Source organism: Chamaea fasciata, unplaced genomic scaffold, assembly GCF_029207755.1.
Source record: "Chamaea fasciata isolate MVZ Bird 193981 ecotype frontalis unplaced genomic scaffold, bChaFas1.0.hap1 SCAF_11, whole genome shotgun sequence".
Taxonomy (NCBI): Eukaryota; Metazoa; Chordata; class Aves; order Passeriformes; family Sylviidae; genus Chamaea; species Chamaea fasciata.
The window spans coordinates 14,086,848-14,101,070 of record NW_027094096.1 but is presented as its reverse complement, the minus strand read 5'-3'; the positions used below and the strand labels follow the sequence as shown (position 1 = coordinate 14,101,070).

The window sequence follows — 14,223 nt, the reverse complement described above, 5'->3', positions numbered from 1 at the left end:
ATCAGCATGCTAGTTCTCTCTCTCTGAAGACATAACCTTCTAAATACCACACTCAGTTTGCTTTTACTACTAGCATAAGCTCCAGTAGTGTTTACTATTACCCAAGCTGCAGTAGCACTCCATGCTCATGGTGGGTAATAGGCTGCATGGTGCTGCTCTACTGTGTTTTGACATGTCTTAAACCAGAGCAAGATCTTGAATTCCACTATTCATTTCCAGTGAACAGCTTCCCAGTAAGGTGGCAGTCTAGACCTGGAAGCCACAATAGACCAGAGCAGAACAATAGGAAAGTGGAGGATTTGAAGAGAAACGTGAAAAGAAGGAACAGTGAAAGTCATGCAATGGTTCACTGCTCAGCTCATGGCTGCCTGCTGTGTAATGGGCACTACAGAAATGTGTAATTTATGTCAGGATAATAAGGAAAGTGGTTCATTTACAGATATATTTGTTTGGCTGTAGATCTTTTCAGAGGTGATGAGCCGCATGTTTTCTTCCAGATGATGACACTGAAGGAGAGAATGTACATAGATGTATGCAAAATGATGGTGGTGCAGACTGTAATTAAAAAGAAACCAATTGAGGGAGGCATCTGTGTTCCCTGAGAATAACACAGAGTTGAGCACATATGGAAGATGCCTTTGAAAATCAGAAATTTTAATTGTTTTTAATGACACACCATTAAAACTATATAACCATGTCTGTTTCTTCATAAATTTGCAGCTTTCCTCTCTTCCCTCATGTATAAGGTTTTTCTGAGAGCTTGCTTTATTTACATTTAAAGCTCCTTATTGGTACTACTAGTTAGTTTTTTACTTTATTGTTACTTGAGAAGCCATGATTTTATTAAGAATGTCATGGATTTGTTTACTCAATGTGTAATTCAAAGCATTTTTTATTAAAATATTCTTTTAATTTCTTCTTACTGCTGTCTAATATGAAAGTTATCTTGATTACAGATGAGTACGGTTGTTCAAAAGGTTCATTCTATTAATACTAATTTTTCCAAAGTATTGAAAAGCAGTGACAATATATACTTTTTGCCCTCAACCAGGGGATGCTTTTTACTGGTTCTTGTCTCTTTAGTAGTTTGGTAACTACTCTTGGACCTTATAGCAGTGTGACTTCTCCAAAGAAGTATCTAATTCTATGTGAGCTGGATCTTTCATAGATGAGTTGATAGTTGGTAATTCCCTATTCCTCTCCCTAGTCTTAAAAGGGTTCTGAAAGTATATACTGTCCTTCTAAAATCCATTTGCATGAATAACTTTTTGAGATCTAAAATGTACAGGTTGCATGGTTTTGTGTCTGTCTTAAGGTATTCCTCACTTGCAACAATTTAGGAAATTGAAGTCTTCATGTATTGCTGTAGGACAGTTTGAATGGAAAGTTATTGCAAAATAAGAGAAATATTTCTGTTAATGAAATGGTAATATTTAGATTTAAAAAATCAGTGGCATTTGCTTTGAAATAGAGAATAGAGATATAGAAGAACTATATGCATTTATAAAAGCCTTCATCTGCCTTCTGTTTCTAAATACACTGTGGTGTAGCCTTGGTATGTTCTTTTGTCTGTTTTAAGTATGGCTTATGAACATCAAAGAATGTTCTAAAGTTAGACAAGTGAAATATTGGAGAACTGTATTTTCTTCAGTTCAAAGCAATGTCATGTAATTTGAGCTTGTGTCTTCAGAATTATAAATTCTCTGCTGTCACAGTTAATTTTTAGTTATTTCATGAAAAGAAATTTTACTTAGAGATATCATGTTAGACTAGAAGTAATCTTTTAGAGAGATGGCAACTGAGGTATATTTCAAATGCTTTCACTAACATTTAAAAGGCCTACAGCTGTCGAAATTCAAGATTCAATTATTTTAGTTTCATTCACTGCTAATGTGCTTCCTGGAGCCGAGAACAATCCAAAGCTTTCTTTGCTTTCAGCTTTGGCTTTAAAAATTGATTGATAAAATAGCAGTTATTTAGTATGTAAAGTCATAGCTTTTTTGATAGAACTAGAGTGGCTGAAAACATTTGTATAAATGCCAATTCACGATAAAGTTAATGGAAGATCTGTGCACCTTGGCATACATGGCTGCCAGCCATGTATAAATCTGGAAAAATGTTATTGTAAATGCTGGCTTCAGGGTATGGAGAGCGTTCCCGACGGGCGGCATTGCTCTAGCAGTGAATGACTGCATGCATGCATTGCATCCAGGACACGTGGGGAACAGCACCTCAGCAATGCTTGAAAATTCTTGTGCTTGATGTCAGCTTGACATGCCAGCGTACACCAGGAACTTCTTTCTACTGTATGTGTCTTATGCTTTAAAGCTCAGTGTTTGGCTTAGCTTTGTGAGTTTTATAATGCATCGCTCTCGAAAGATGTCCCTCATCAGTATCATTGTAATGCATATTGCTGAGCAGTGTCTGTATCATCATAGTCCATGGAATGACTCAGTTGAAATATGTAGCTTTAGGAAAAAAATACATTGATATGTCTTTGTCTTTACATTTTAGGTGGCCAGGAGGAATATGTGTTGTCGTATGAACCAGTCAATCAACAAGAAGGTTTGTAGATCTCGCTTAGTGTAAAATAACATGAATTGTTACAGTGCTTCACATGCTCTTATGTAGTAAGCACCATGATAAACTTCTTCACCCTTTTCAACTTGTAACTTACTGTTATTCAAATGAATAAATCATAAAGGCATAAATTATTAAATAAAAGATCTAAATTATTTATTGCAGAATCCAAAGGTGTGCTACTTCAATAATTTCTTGTGTGGTTTATATTGTGGAAGGAAAATACAGTATACTTAACAGTTTCGTCAGTAAGAACCTCATAAATTACAGTTTTCTTCTGTTTCATATTGCTTTATCATTCTAACTGTTTCTGTCACGGCAAAAAGGGTGTGAATAGACTATTTGCCTGTTTACCAACTTCAATTGAAATGTCTCTAAACAGTCTCTCATTTCTGTATGGTTTTCTTATGTAGCTAATTTGGTTAATAATAGCCAAGGGATTGTTTTTCCAGAAAAACAGTAAAATTTAATTAAATGGAAATCAATAAGAGAAAATATTTTCTCACACTTGCACTTAAAAAATTGCTTTTTACTGATTGCCAATGGAATATTTTTGTGTTTTTCACCTTGGTCTTGATTGTGATTCGCTGTGTGAATATAGACGCAGAATTTTTAGTGTTCCAAATCACTAGCAGAGGTGCTAGCAGTTGATTTACATTATTTGATACATACCTCATATACTTGTAAATTATTCTGATGAAAGGAATGTCCTTTGGGAATAGTTATCTGTAACCTATCAAATAAAGTGGCAGTCAAAGTAAATATACATCATGTATTAACAGGAATTTTGAGTGCCAAGATTTCATGTCTGGTTTCCTGCAGTGAGTGGTGTGGCCAAGTTGTTTTTAATAGCACTGTGGCACATTCACCTGTATAGACTTCCCACTCTGACTTGATAATCATGGCACAAAGGCCCCAGTTTATCAGGAATCTTCCAGAAGTAGTAAAAATTGTTATACGAGGCCAACAGAGACTGCATTTTTTAGATCATATAATTTGAAATATTGTAAGATGCCAAATAAAATTATGGGTGAGAAATGCTTGAATTAAGACCCTACTAGAAATTGGGAATCGGTAGCCCCCTTTGATGTAAAGTAACTTACGTCTAAAGTAGGAAACTGGAGTTTTGTCACCCTCACAGGAGCAGCTGCTGGTCCGTATGTGCCCCCTCACCAGAGTGGCTCACAAAGGGAGAAACAGCAAAGATATTTGTAACTTAACTAATAAGTTAATAGATACTGGATTCAAGACATTCCTCTAATGAATACAGTAATGCAGTGGAAAGGAAATAGCTCTGAGTCAAAATATATTTATATTTTTATATATATTTAATAGGCGAGACTTTAATTAATTGCTACTTATTTGTGCAGATTGAACCTAAAATTAAAGTTTGTACTGCTGAAATTACATGATCATGACAACATACTTAGGCGTTATTGTCTTAATGGTTCTTACAGTGTGATTACACATAATCAAACTTAATTTTCAACCAAAACCCCTTTATTAGAAATAATTAAACTACTTTTAAGAGGTTCTACACTTAATTTTGTAAGGGTGTCAGTAGTTACAGAAACTATTTATATTTGAGTAATTTTGTATGTGAGTGCTTAATTCGTGATCCTAGAGGAAAAGGGGCTTCTCCCAACACAGACACAGAATTTTACGAACTGTGCTGCTGCTTAGGTGCCTCTTTGAATTGAAAAGATTTTCAAACCTCCCCTCTTTCCTTTAGAATTTAGGATGTTAGTTTGTAAAAATATTTTGGGTTTTTTTTTCCCTAAAGGCTTCATAATTTAAGACTCATTTTCAATCACTGAGACTGGGGATTTGAGAGTGAAGGTCTAACATCTTACTATGACTATAGTATTAACTGATTGATGTTCTTGAACACATTTTTATTCTCTTTAGAAGTACATATTCTTTCAAGTATTAAAATCATTGCTATGTGAGAAAGTTTATTTTGACAAACTCTTAAAAGTTAGCAATCATATGAAATATAACTGACATTATTCCTTTATGTTTAATAGTCAGTTACACTCGACCTGTGATTGTTTTGGGACCCATGAAAGACAGAATAAATGATGACCTGATCTCAGAATTTCCAGACAAATTTGGCTCATGTGTTCCACGTAAGTCTCAGCAAATACTAAAGCAATTTTAGATTATATTTTTCCCTTTATTTATTAGGCATCCACTGTATTTGGGTTAAAAAAATAAATTATATAATGTTTAAACTCTATAGACCTATCTTAATATTGCCAATCTCTTTGTGACAACTTTGCAGTGTAAATGGGAGATGTTTTGGCTATTGTAGGGAAAAAAGTCACTGTTTTTTGTTTTGCTTTAAAATCTACTGGTTTATATTTAAAGATACTACTAGACCAAAACGAGATTATGAGGTGGATGGACGTGATTACCATTTTGTCACTTCTCGAGAGCAAATGGAGAAGGATATTCAGGATCACAAATTCATTGAAGCTGGCCAGTACAATAATCATCTTTATGGAACAAGTGTCCAATCAGTGCGAGAAGTAGCAGAAAAGGTAAATCAGTGCCACTTGCTTTCATTTGTCGAGGTGATTATATGCCTGTGCTGACAGGGAAAAAGAGAAGAATGGCAAGAAGCCATTAGGAATATTCTGACTTTGAAAGGAATTTGTGTAAAACTAGAAACAAAGCGTATTGTCATAGGTGCATTTAGGGAAATAATGAAGCTTTAGAATAATGAAAGCATCATGATTAAATTGTGGGGAAAGAGCAGCCATAATATGCCCTCTCATTTAAACAGAATATAGAAGAAATAAGTGGAATTATAGGCTAATTAGCCTAGCTCACATACAGAGATCATTAACTAATTTAAATTAGTGATGGTGGAGTTAATTAATATGATGATCCTTTTGACATAGACCTGTGCATAAGAAAACTTACAAAAATGTTATTCTTTGTGCTCTGCATGGTTTTAGCTAACAAAGGGAAGAGAATTAATGTCAAGAATTCAATTTTAAATGTATGTCTTTCCATATATTTTGAAGATTGACCTTACTGTTTCTATCCTGCAGCAATTTGAATTAACTATTTCTTGCAAATTCTAATTATTTCTAAAGTCTTACTGAAGTTGACTTGATCTGTCTGAAAAAAAAGGTGGGAAAAAGAAAGTGTATTTCTGAGAGTAAGGTGCTTGTCTTAAAGAAAATCTTTGGGTGAAACTTTTTTGCAAATGTTCCATGTTGAGTTGATGAGTCTTGTTTTGCTGCTTATAAATCCAGAGCATTTACAGTAGCCAATGTTATCTGATCTCTATGAGAGAAGGACCAGCTATTTTCTAGGGGGGAACTCACAAGTGGGGGCACTGTCAGTCTGGACATGCAGAGGGTAAGTGTGGGCAGTAACCCATAAGCCTTAGGGCTGTAGTTTAGTCCTCTGGTAAACTCTGTAGACCATTTTGACCAAATGGGTGAGTATTGCTGTTTCTGGCAACTGAATTTACTGGAAGCAAAACCAGGGCAAACATGGTGAGATTCTGTGGGTAAGGTGATGTTTTCTTCCCCATATGGAGTGGAACGTGGCCCTGTGGGATATAGTGAGAAAAGGAAAGAAAAGAATATTAATTACAGAATTGTTCAAGTCAATGAACAGTACTTTGTATGAGAGGCTGAACAAAGCTGTGAAACTATCATATGTGGTTAAATGACGAAATTATTGAACAGCTTAAACATTTTAAATCTGTTGGCAGTTGCTTTACTTGGTAGCACAAATACAATCCTGCAGTTCCATCCTGGATCTGAAATTGGCTCTGTTCTTTTGTCCATCTGTTGGGATTAGTAAGGTACAAAATTGCTATGAATCTTTCATAAGTGGACATGAAGAACAAAGTATTACCAGATGTTCCATGCAGTTAAATCTCTTGCACAGGCACTATGGGACTTTGAGTAGATGCAGCAATTTCTCAGTTGCAGCTAACATTCTTTTTCTGGGAAACAATGGCCTATCCTTCAGAACTTTACTTCAAAATCATGACAGGGCTGCAAAGTGATTGATCTGGAACTACTCCCATCCTTGTATTCTTTTCCATCTTGCTGAAAAGATGAGTCTTTTCAGTGGGTTTTATTGCTGGGATACAAAAGATGATTTCCAAGTTTTCTATGATCTGTTTGGGAGAAGACAGATGTGACTGCTATTACCCCAGAAGACCCAGAAACAGTATTCTTAAAATAGCCTTCAGTTGTGTTCATTTGCCCATGCTTCCAGCTGATCCCTGTCTCTCTCATTTCCTTACCCACAATGGACACAGCTAAAGATGCTTTCTGATGTCGTTGTTCAGTTATAGAAGGCTGCTGTGCTTCTCAATCAGATGCAATGCGAGTAAAGAACTAAAATATATAAAATTTTATTCTAAATGCACTGTGCAAAGAGCAATATAGCTTCCCTGGATGAAAACGTGATTGTATCACAATGTACTTGTGTTTCTTTTCCTTGTCTTTCAAATCTTCACCTGAAAAGAATTTTCATATCTTCTTTCCTTTGGAATCCTCAGCAGTTTGCAAATCTTTGTGTCTCGAGACCACAATTAATGTACTTTCATTGATGATTTGGAATAAACTGTCAAGGTTATATCACATAAGGTCCAGCACAGGTGCTGTACTGGCTCTCTAGCCCTGCACCCTTTGGCTCCTGGCATAAGTCGTTGAGCCAAGCACAACAAATAGTGTTTTATTTGAAAAAGAATAAAACACCAAGTAATGCTCTTAATTCTCAGTTCTCGGAGCATGTGCCACATTTAAAGACGTGGACGGATGTAAAATCCATGTAAAATACTCTGCTGTGACATACAGACAGCTTTTTTAAATGTTACCAGTTGGCATTCAGACCCATGGACTGGATCTGGGAAACAACTGTCATCAACTGAAAGCAAACAGACATATATATTGTTCGTGTGGGAAGAACACGTCTCTAAAAATTCCTGAAATAAAATTCTGATTTTGTTGGGAAGGATATCAAATGTAAATGATTTTAGTTATTTCTTCTGCCAGGAAGCAGAAGCATGTCAGTAATTTCAGACATTCTTCCAGGAATGACCTCCCAGGAGTTCAGGAATGGTGTTTTATGATACGAGTAACCTTTGGTTATGTGGTACTTGTGGGTTTGTATCCTGGCTCACAGATTTCTTGAATTCACATTGGTCTTCTGCTAAAGAAAAAGCATTTCTTAATGTAGTCACCTGAGAGTGATTTTCTGTTCCTCTTCCCCTGTACCCTTCTCAAATGAAGGTATGCAAAATTAATCCTATGCTACTCAGAAAGGAAAGAAATAGAAATGTGTGAGGTGGAAATGAGCATATCTGAGATCAAAGGAACTTAGAACAGGAGGAGCCTTTGAGATGAAGCTAAAAAATTCTTTATAATGGGAGAATAGAGAGGGGGAGGAAAGCAGCCTTACCACACTGTCTCCCAGCTGCCCAAGAAATGGTCAAGTTATATTTGTTTCTCAAGAGATGAATGATAAATCAACACAAATAAATTGCATTCACCATCTCCAATGTGGTATTTCTACTGACTGGTGCTTGAGGGAGGAGAGGGCTTGTGTGCAGTTCCACCTGACTATGGTGGCATATTTCCCTGCCAGCAGGGGTGGGCACTCCCTCAGGTATGCCAGTTAAGTCATCTGGCTCCTCTCTAAACTACATCTGTGACATGGCCACCTCCCTAAAGCATCCTGAAATTAGTACCAAAACAAAGCAAAATAAAAAATTTTGGTGGTGTGGTTGAAGTCCAGCTGTTCCACTGTATGATTCTGCATTGCTGATTGGGCTGCAACCTGTGATGAAGAAAGGAAGGAAGAAAGAAGGGTCAGGAACATGTCAAATGATGTGTGATCAAATACTCTAATTTTGTTGGTTTCAGTGGAGACGTGTTTTCTAAATCATTACGGTATGCTACTTGTAACTTAAACTTTGCTCAGTGCCATTTTCTTTCTCTCTTTTTAGGGTAAACATTGCATTCTTGATGTTTCTGGTAATGCGATCAAAAGGTTGCAGATTGCCCAGCTGTACCCAATCTCCATTTTTATTAAGCCCAAAACAGTGGAAAATATCATGTGAGTAAAAGTAAAGTACCTCAGGCTAAGTTGTTTGAGACTGTTGTATTTGAAGAGCCAACTGCAAGTTATATGCAGACAGTTGTAGTGTTTGCATTTCAAATAATATTTAATTCCCTGATTTAATTTTTAGGGATTTTAAGATGGGGCTTCTAATCCAAATTAAAGTGCTTGAAAATGAATGTCATTGTGTTAAATTCCATGCAACATAATGCCAGAACAGCTCATTTCCACTACAGTCTTTGCTTGCTGTCTTTAGAGTTTAATCCTTTTATTAGGATTAATACTCAAGCAACAGTTTAAAACTTTCAAGACTCCAAGTATTTGATAGTGGTTTAAAAAAGGTACAATGTTTTCACTTTCAGGGAAATGAATAAACGCTTAACGGAAGAGCAAGCCAGGAAGACATTTGAGAGAGCCACGAAACTGGAGCAAGAATTTACTGAACACTTCACAGGTGTGTTTTGCTTGTAACTGCTCACTTGCCAGAGTTGAAATTTTATTGCTTGCTGTAAAAATACTACTTGCCTAACCACTGAGATAGTGAGCTTTGTTTTTCAAATGATCTGTGATTACTTTAAGGTATAGAGCCATCTTAGTATCTCCACAATGATTTCACTTTGATCAATTAATTTAACATTAAAAATATACAAACATCTACTGGGAGCTTAATTTAGGTTTTAAAAACTCTAAGATTTTCTATCTTTTTCCTGGGTATTGAAATGTAGATGTTTGTTTTGTTGGTGTCTTGTACACTTAAAGCTTTTACTTGCAGACCTGAAATTGCTCAGCAAAGCTGCTTGTAGGAAATGGTTAATTACCTTTCTTTTTTTTTTTTTTTTAATTGGGAAGATGATCAAGCATAATGGTAAATGAAGCCTCTGAAAGTTGAACACTACAGCATTATGGTACTTAGGGAGTCAAATCTGTGCATGCCATGGGCCTTACTGTAACAGCAAGGGATGGGCTGCACTCACTCAAACTGTGTTCATTCTTTGCATTGTGGCTTCTAACATGGGGAGGTTGGTCAAGTCATGACCTTCAGGAGCCCAGAAATGAACCCTTCCTATTCCTACCCTGACAGACAATTGCTTCTTTCCCTTGTGTTCTCTTCTGCAGTGTTTTCATGTTTGCTGCCCCATTCACTAATTTTCTGTGACATGACTTTTGCCCAGTTCTCCCACATCTTATGTGGGCAAAGCTGTGAATGCAGCAGTCTGCTCCAGCTGGGCAGAGACACAGGATGGGGTGGTGCCTTCACAGAGGTGGAAGATAGAGGAACCAGTAAATTCCCTGCCCAGTCTTTCTGCTGCCTTGTTCTCTGCATTTTGTACTACACAGTTGTCAGTTTACCCCAAGACTGTACCTTGCTCTTCCCGTAGCTCTCTATCTGTCCCAGGAAGTCATGGGACTCTCAACGTATCTTGAAAATTCCTATTATACAGTCCCTTACCAAACAGCTTGCAAATGTGTCCAGTTTGTTGTTCAGAAAATGAATGAGTTTATTTAAACCATTATGAATTATTAGTTAGTAGGTGGTATTACCCCAGGCTGTCTCAGGGCATTATATAGGACACTTTTCCAAGAAATTAAGGGACATATATTATGATGTTTCAAAAACCTAAAAGATTTTTGAGTGCTCAAGTGATCCATCAAGTGATCCATGATTTTTTCCAGAGTGTAAGGCTTCTTGACAAAGGAAGATGGTCAGACTTCTCTCCTTGATAATCCTGTTCAAGGCAGAAATTCTTTTCTGGATCTGTTTGAGATACTTGATCCCAATTACAATACCCATGTGAGTCAGGTGATAAAACAGAAAGTGTGAGTGTTCCCTAATCTGTTGGAAAATACCACATCATGTATGGTAACTGAAAACAACTTCATCAGCAGGTTCTGTTTCCATGGACTTAAACTTTACACTGAAGCACATGAAATCAGCTTTGAGGTTACTGAGGTTTGCAAGAGGTATGGTTGAACTTAGCTGGGGAGAAGATGCTGAAGCTTATGGCCTATCTGACTTGCAAAAGACATTTCTAATTCTTTGTAGTGCACTCTTGTGCTGTGGACGTTATACTTGGCTCTAACAATGGAGCAGCCTCCTCCCGCAGGCAGTGCAGCATTGGGCTGCACGTGGGGAGAAGGTTTTTAAGAGATAAGAATGGAATGAGAGGAATAAAAGGGAACTAATTTGCATGAAAGCAAAGCTCAGAAGCAGCAGTACTCTATTAATGCACAGAAGAGTCAGTCTGACCTGCCTCCAAAACTGTCTTTCATGCTAAACTTTACTTCTTGGATTATTGACACTGAGATTGTGACACTAATTAAAAAGAAGTTGCTATCTCACAGCAATTGCTTTTCCAGGCTGAAGTGTTGGTTCTTACCAACAGCTCAAACTTCATCTTCATTCTCACCAGACCATACTTTATTCTGATATGTCAGAACACATCCATATTGGCTCATTTCTAATTAATTTCTAGCCCTGGCAAAAATACATCAACTAACAAGATAGGAGTTGTAGATTGCAGTTTTAAATGTTTAAGGATACCTCTTGTCTATAAAACTTGAATCTGTTGTCTAGACAACAAACTCCATGATTTCCTCCTCTTTTTAGCCAAAAGCAAAGGTAGAGCTATGTAGACACCTCAAGGTCAGCCAGCCTTGCTGTGCAGCTTCAGGACTGAGCTGAGGAGTTTACCAGCCTGTGAGGACACAGCTCTGCACTGTCTTGCTTTGTCTTGGAAACACAAATGAAAGTTGGGCCAGAAAGAATACTGGAGGGTGTGAATTGACTCGGGCAAATTGGAACATGTGGCTAGGAAAAGGTTAAAAAACTCATCAGTTGTATGTATGTACCTGGTAGGACAGTGGAAGTCACTTCCTGTCCCCAAGGAAGGGCTTTGTGTGGCCTGCAGTACCACTCTGTGCTTCACTCCAGCACAGAAACCAGGAATGTCCACAGACATCTGTTCCTTCAGTCACAAATCCTCCTGCCACTCTGAGGGGAAGGAGCAGCTTGGCATGGAGCAGCCTGTTTCTGCACACAGCGAGGAGGGATGGTTGCTGATTGCCACATTATGTTTTGCAGCTATTGTCCAGGGAGACACTCTGGAAGAAATCTACAACCAAGTGAAACAGATCATAGAGGAACAATCTGGTCCTTACATCTGGGTTCCAGCAAAGGAAAAATTATGAAAACAGATTTTTATTTTTCATTTTCTAACTGACATCACCTACTACATCTGACGACTCTTAAGCCCTTCCAGTGGAGCCTGCCTCTAGTTCTTTCCAGCGTGGTTCATACCCTAACCATCACATTCTGCAGTTCCCATAATGCTTTACATTTGGTGTCTCTCTTAGTTTAAATAATTTGTATTATTGTGTGTTGTTGGTTTGCCATTTTTCAAACATGACAGTGGAATGGCCTGACCAGCTATTAGTTTAGGGTGGGGGTGGGAGGGAATTGCTTGGTAAAATTCCTTAATGTTTAAGGGAAAGTAACTTTCAAAGATTTTTCAAAAAAGCTTTATAGACATTCTTTTAAAATTTCATAACAATTGAAAGAAAAGTTGTATTCAAGGAAGTTGTAAATTATGAGTAACTTTGCACGCTTAACTTTAATAGCATGGTTCGGTCAGGGCAATCAATTTCAGGTTTTATTTTCTGAGTTCAATCCTATTGTCATGATATCTTTTTTTCTTGTCAGGCAGTTAGAAAGAAACTTTCAAATTTTGAGTTAGCATCTTCATTAAGTCCCATTACTACTCCTAAAGGGATATTCATTTTCATAATTTCATACGGATATTCTTATAATCTATTTTTTCATTTTTTGCCAATAAAATTGCTAGGGACAAAGATGTGTAATGTTTTTAATCTTCCTCATGAAACACTATTTATAGTGTGTTACAGAAATTCTTTATAGATAATGGTCATCACACTTTTTGAGCCTAAAAATACGTTTAGGTGCTAGGAAACCTTGTATTTTTCAGAGGAATGCCAAATTTGCATTGGCAGTAATTCAGAAAACAGCTGCAGAGATGGTCATTAGGGCAATGAGAGAATGATTCATAGCCTAAAAATGTGTGTGTTCTTAGGGGTCAGATTTTAATGAATATTTTACCCACAATAACTGCCTATTTTGTTATAATAAATATATATATATTAAACTTTCTTTAACTAAACTCTGTAACTATGGGAATTATTTTCTTTACATAGTTGCGCACACGTATAAATATATATATATAAAATATATATTTTTCTTTTACCACCTACTCCTAGCTTTTTGTTTTGAATAATAATAAAAAAAATCAAATTAGAATTTACCTTCCTTAATCATGGAAAAATCAAATGGGCTGTGATGGCTGGGCATGAAGTCCAGGGAATATTAGTACAAGAAAAAAATACATGCAGGTTCTCCTCTTTTCTACGCAATTCCGGGTGTTTGTCTTCCCCCGTCCCCATTGTAATATGCATGTCTTAACCAAAGGGAGAATTCAGAGTCAACAATATATTTTTTTTTCTGTACGTGTTCGTCTCGGATTGCACAGGCACAAGATCTTCCATTTGCAATGCACAAACTTCTGTGCTGAATGTTATGAATACGTTGTACCAGAACCTTCAATAATGAAATTCTCTAATTCCCGTATTATTTGGTACCTGCCATTGCTTGTTTGCAGCTGATTGTTTTTGAGAGGGATGTACTTATGGCAGTCATGGGGCAGTCACACAACCAAATCAACTTTGGTTTGTAATGAATTATCAACACTATCCATTCCAGTTGTTAGAAAGAGGAGAACAGCTAATAAACTTTATTGTACAATATATTTGTCAAGTGTGTTTTTAATTATGATCAATACAGGTGTTGTAGCACTTAAGAATAATTGACTGAGACTGTAAGTGAAAATGAAGTGTTAGAGAAACACTGGTGGCCACATTGGGGCTACTGAAGTTACTGCATTAAAAGCAGGTTTAAACTTGTGGCACAGTTATTGCTGATGTTACATGGGATGCTAATGTGGCTTACAGGAAGTTAAAGCTGATGGTGCATGCCCCAAAAGAATTTCTGGTTTTCAAGATCTGGGAAATCAGGTGTGCTGCCTTTCTGAGGATTCCTGCCCATGAGAGCACATGGTGTACTGGATTGATGCAGCTTTTGATAAATAATGTCATAAATTTTTAAGGCAGCTAGAAGTGTACTGTTTTCTCCCTCTTTGAAAGTGACTGATTGTTTGAGGTGTCTTATGAGACATCTTAAAAGAGTAACTCTAAAAAAAAAAGAATAGAAGAATATGAATCTCTATCAAATCTGCAAACACATCTGAGATCTCTGTATTGTATACACTTTTTTTTACCTCTTTTTTTAGCCTATCAGAAAGAGTCCTGTTCAGCTGAGTAGGTCTGTGAGGAATTGCTCTTTCAGATGTTGGAGTATCTGAGTAGCTGTCACTGAACTTTGCCCCCAGGCACTTGTCATGTCACTTGCCAGGTATCACCAAACACTCCACTCAGACTGAAGTCCACAGCAGTTACCTTGCACAGTTGTCATGCGGGAGT

At 37.0% G+C, this 14,223-nt stretch overlaps 1 protein-coding gene across 12 annotated transcripts in view; it reads left to right on the top strand.

The window, feature by feature from the left end:
• The window catches only part of DLG1 (discs large MAGUK scaffold protein 1), a 146,365-nt gene extending 132,874 nt beyond the window's left edge, over nt 1–13,491 (top strand). For 9 of the 12 annotated variants that reach the window (XM_066193301.1, XM_066193302.1, XM_066193297.1 and 6 more), the window contains 6 exons: nt 2,515–2,565; nt 4,608–4,709; nt 4,951–5,123; nt 8,564–8,673; nt 9,039–9,130; nt 11,759–13,491. In XM_066193301.1, coding sequence (XP_066049398.1) covers nt 2,515–2,565; nt 4,608–4,709; nt 4,951–5,123; nt 8,564–8,673; nt 9,039–9,130; nt 11,759–11,865 — 635 coding nt within the window. In that variant the 3' untranslated portion in view covers nt 11,866–13,491. Of the gene's footprint in view, nt 1–941; nt 978–2,514; nt 2,566–4,607; nt 4,710–4,950; nt 5,124–8,563; nt 8,674–9,038; nt 9,131–11,758 lie in introns of all 12 variants that reach the window. The other 3 variants (XM_066193307.1, XM_066193298.1, XM_066193306.1) reach the window with 1 other exon arrangement.
• The last annotated feature ends 732 nt before the right edge of the window (nt 13,492–14,223 follow it).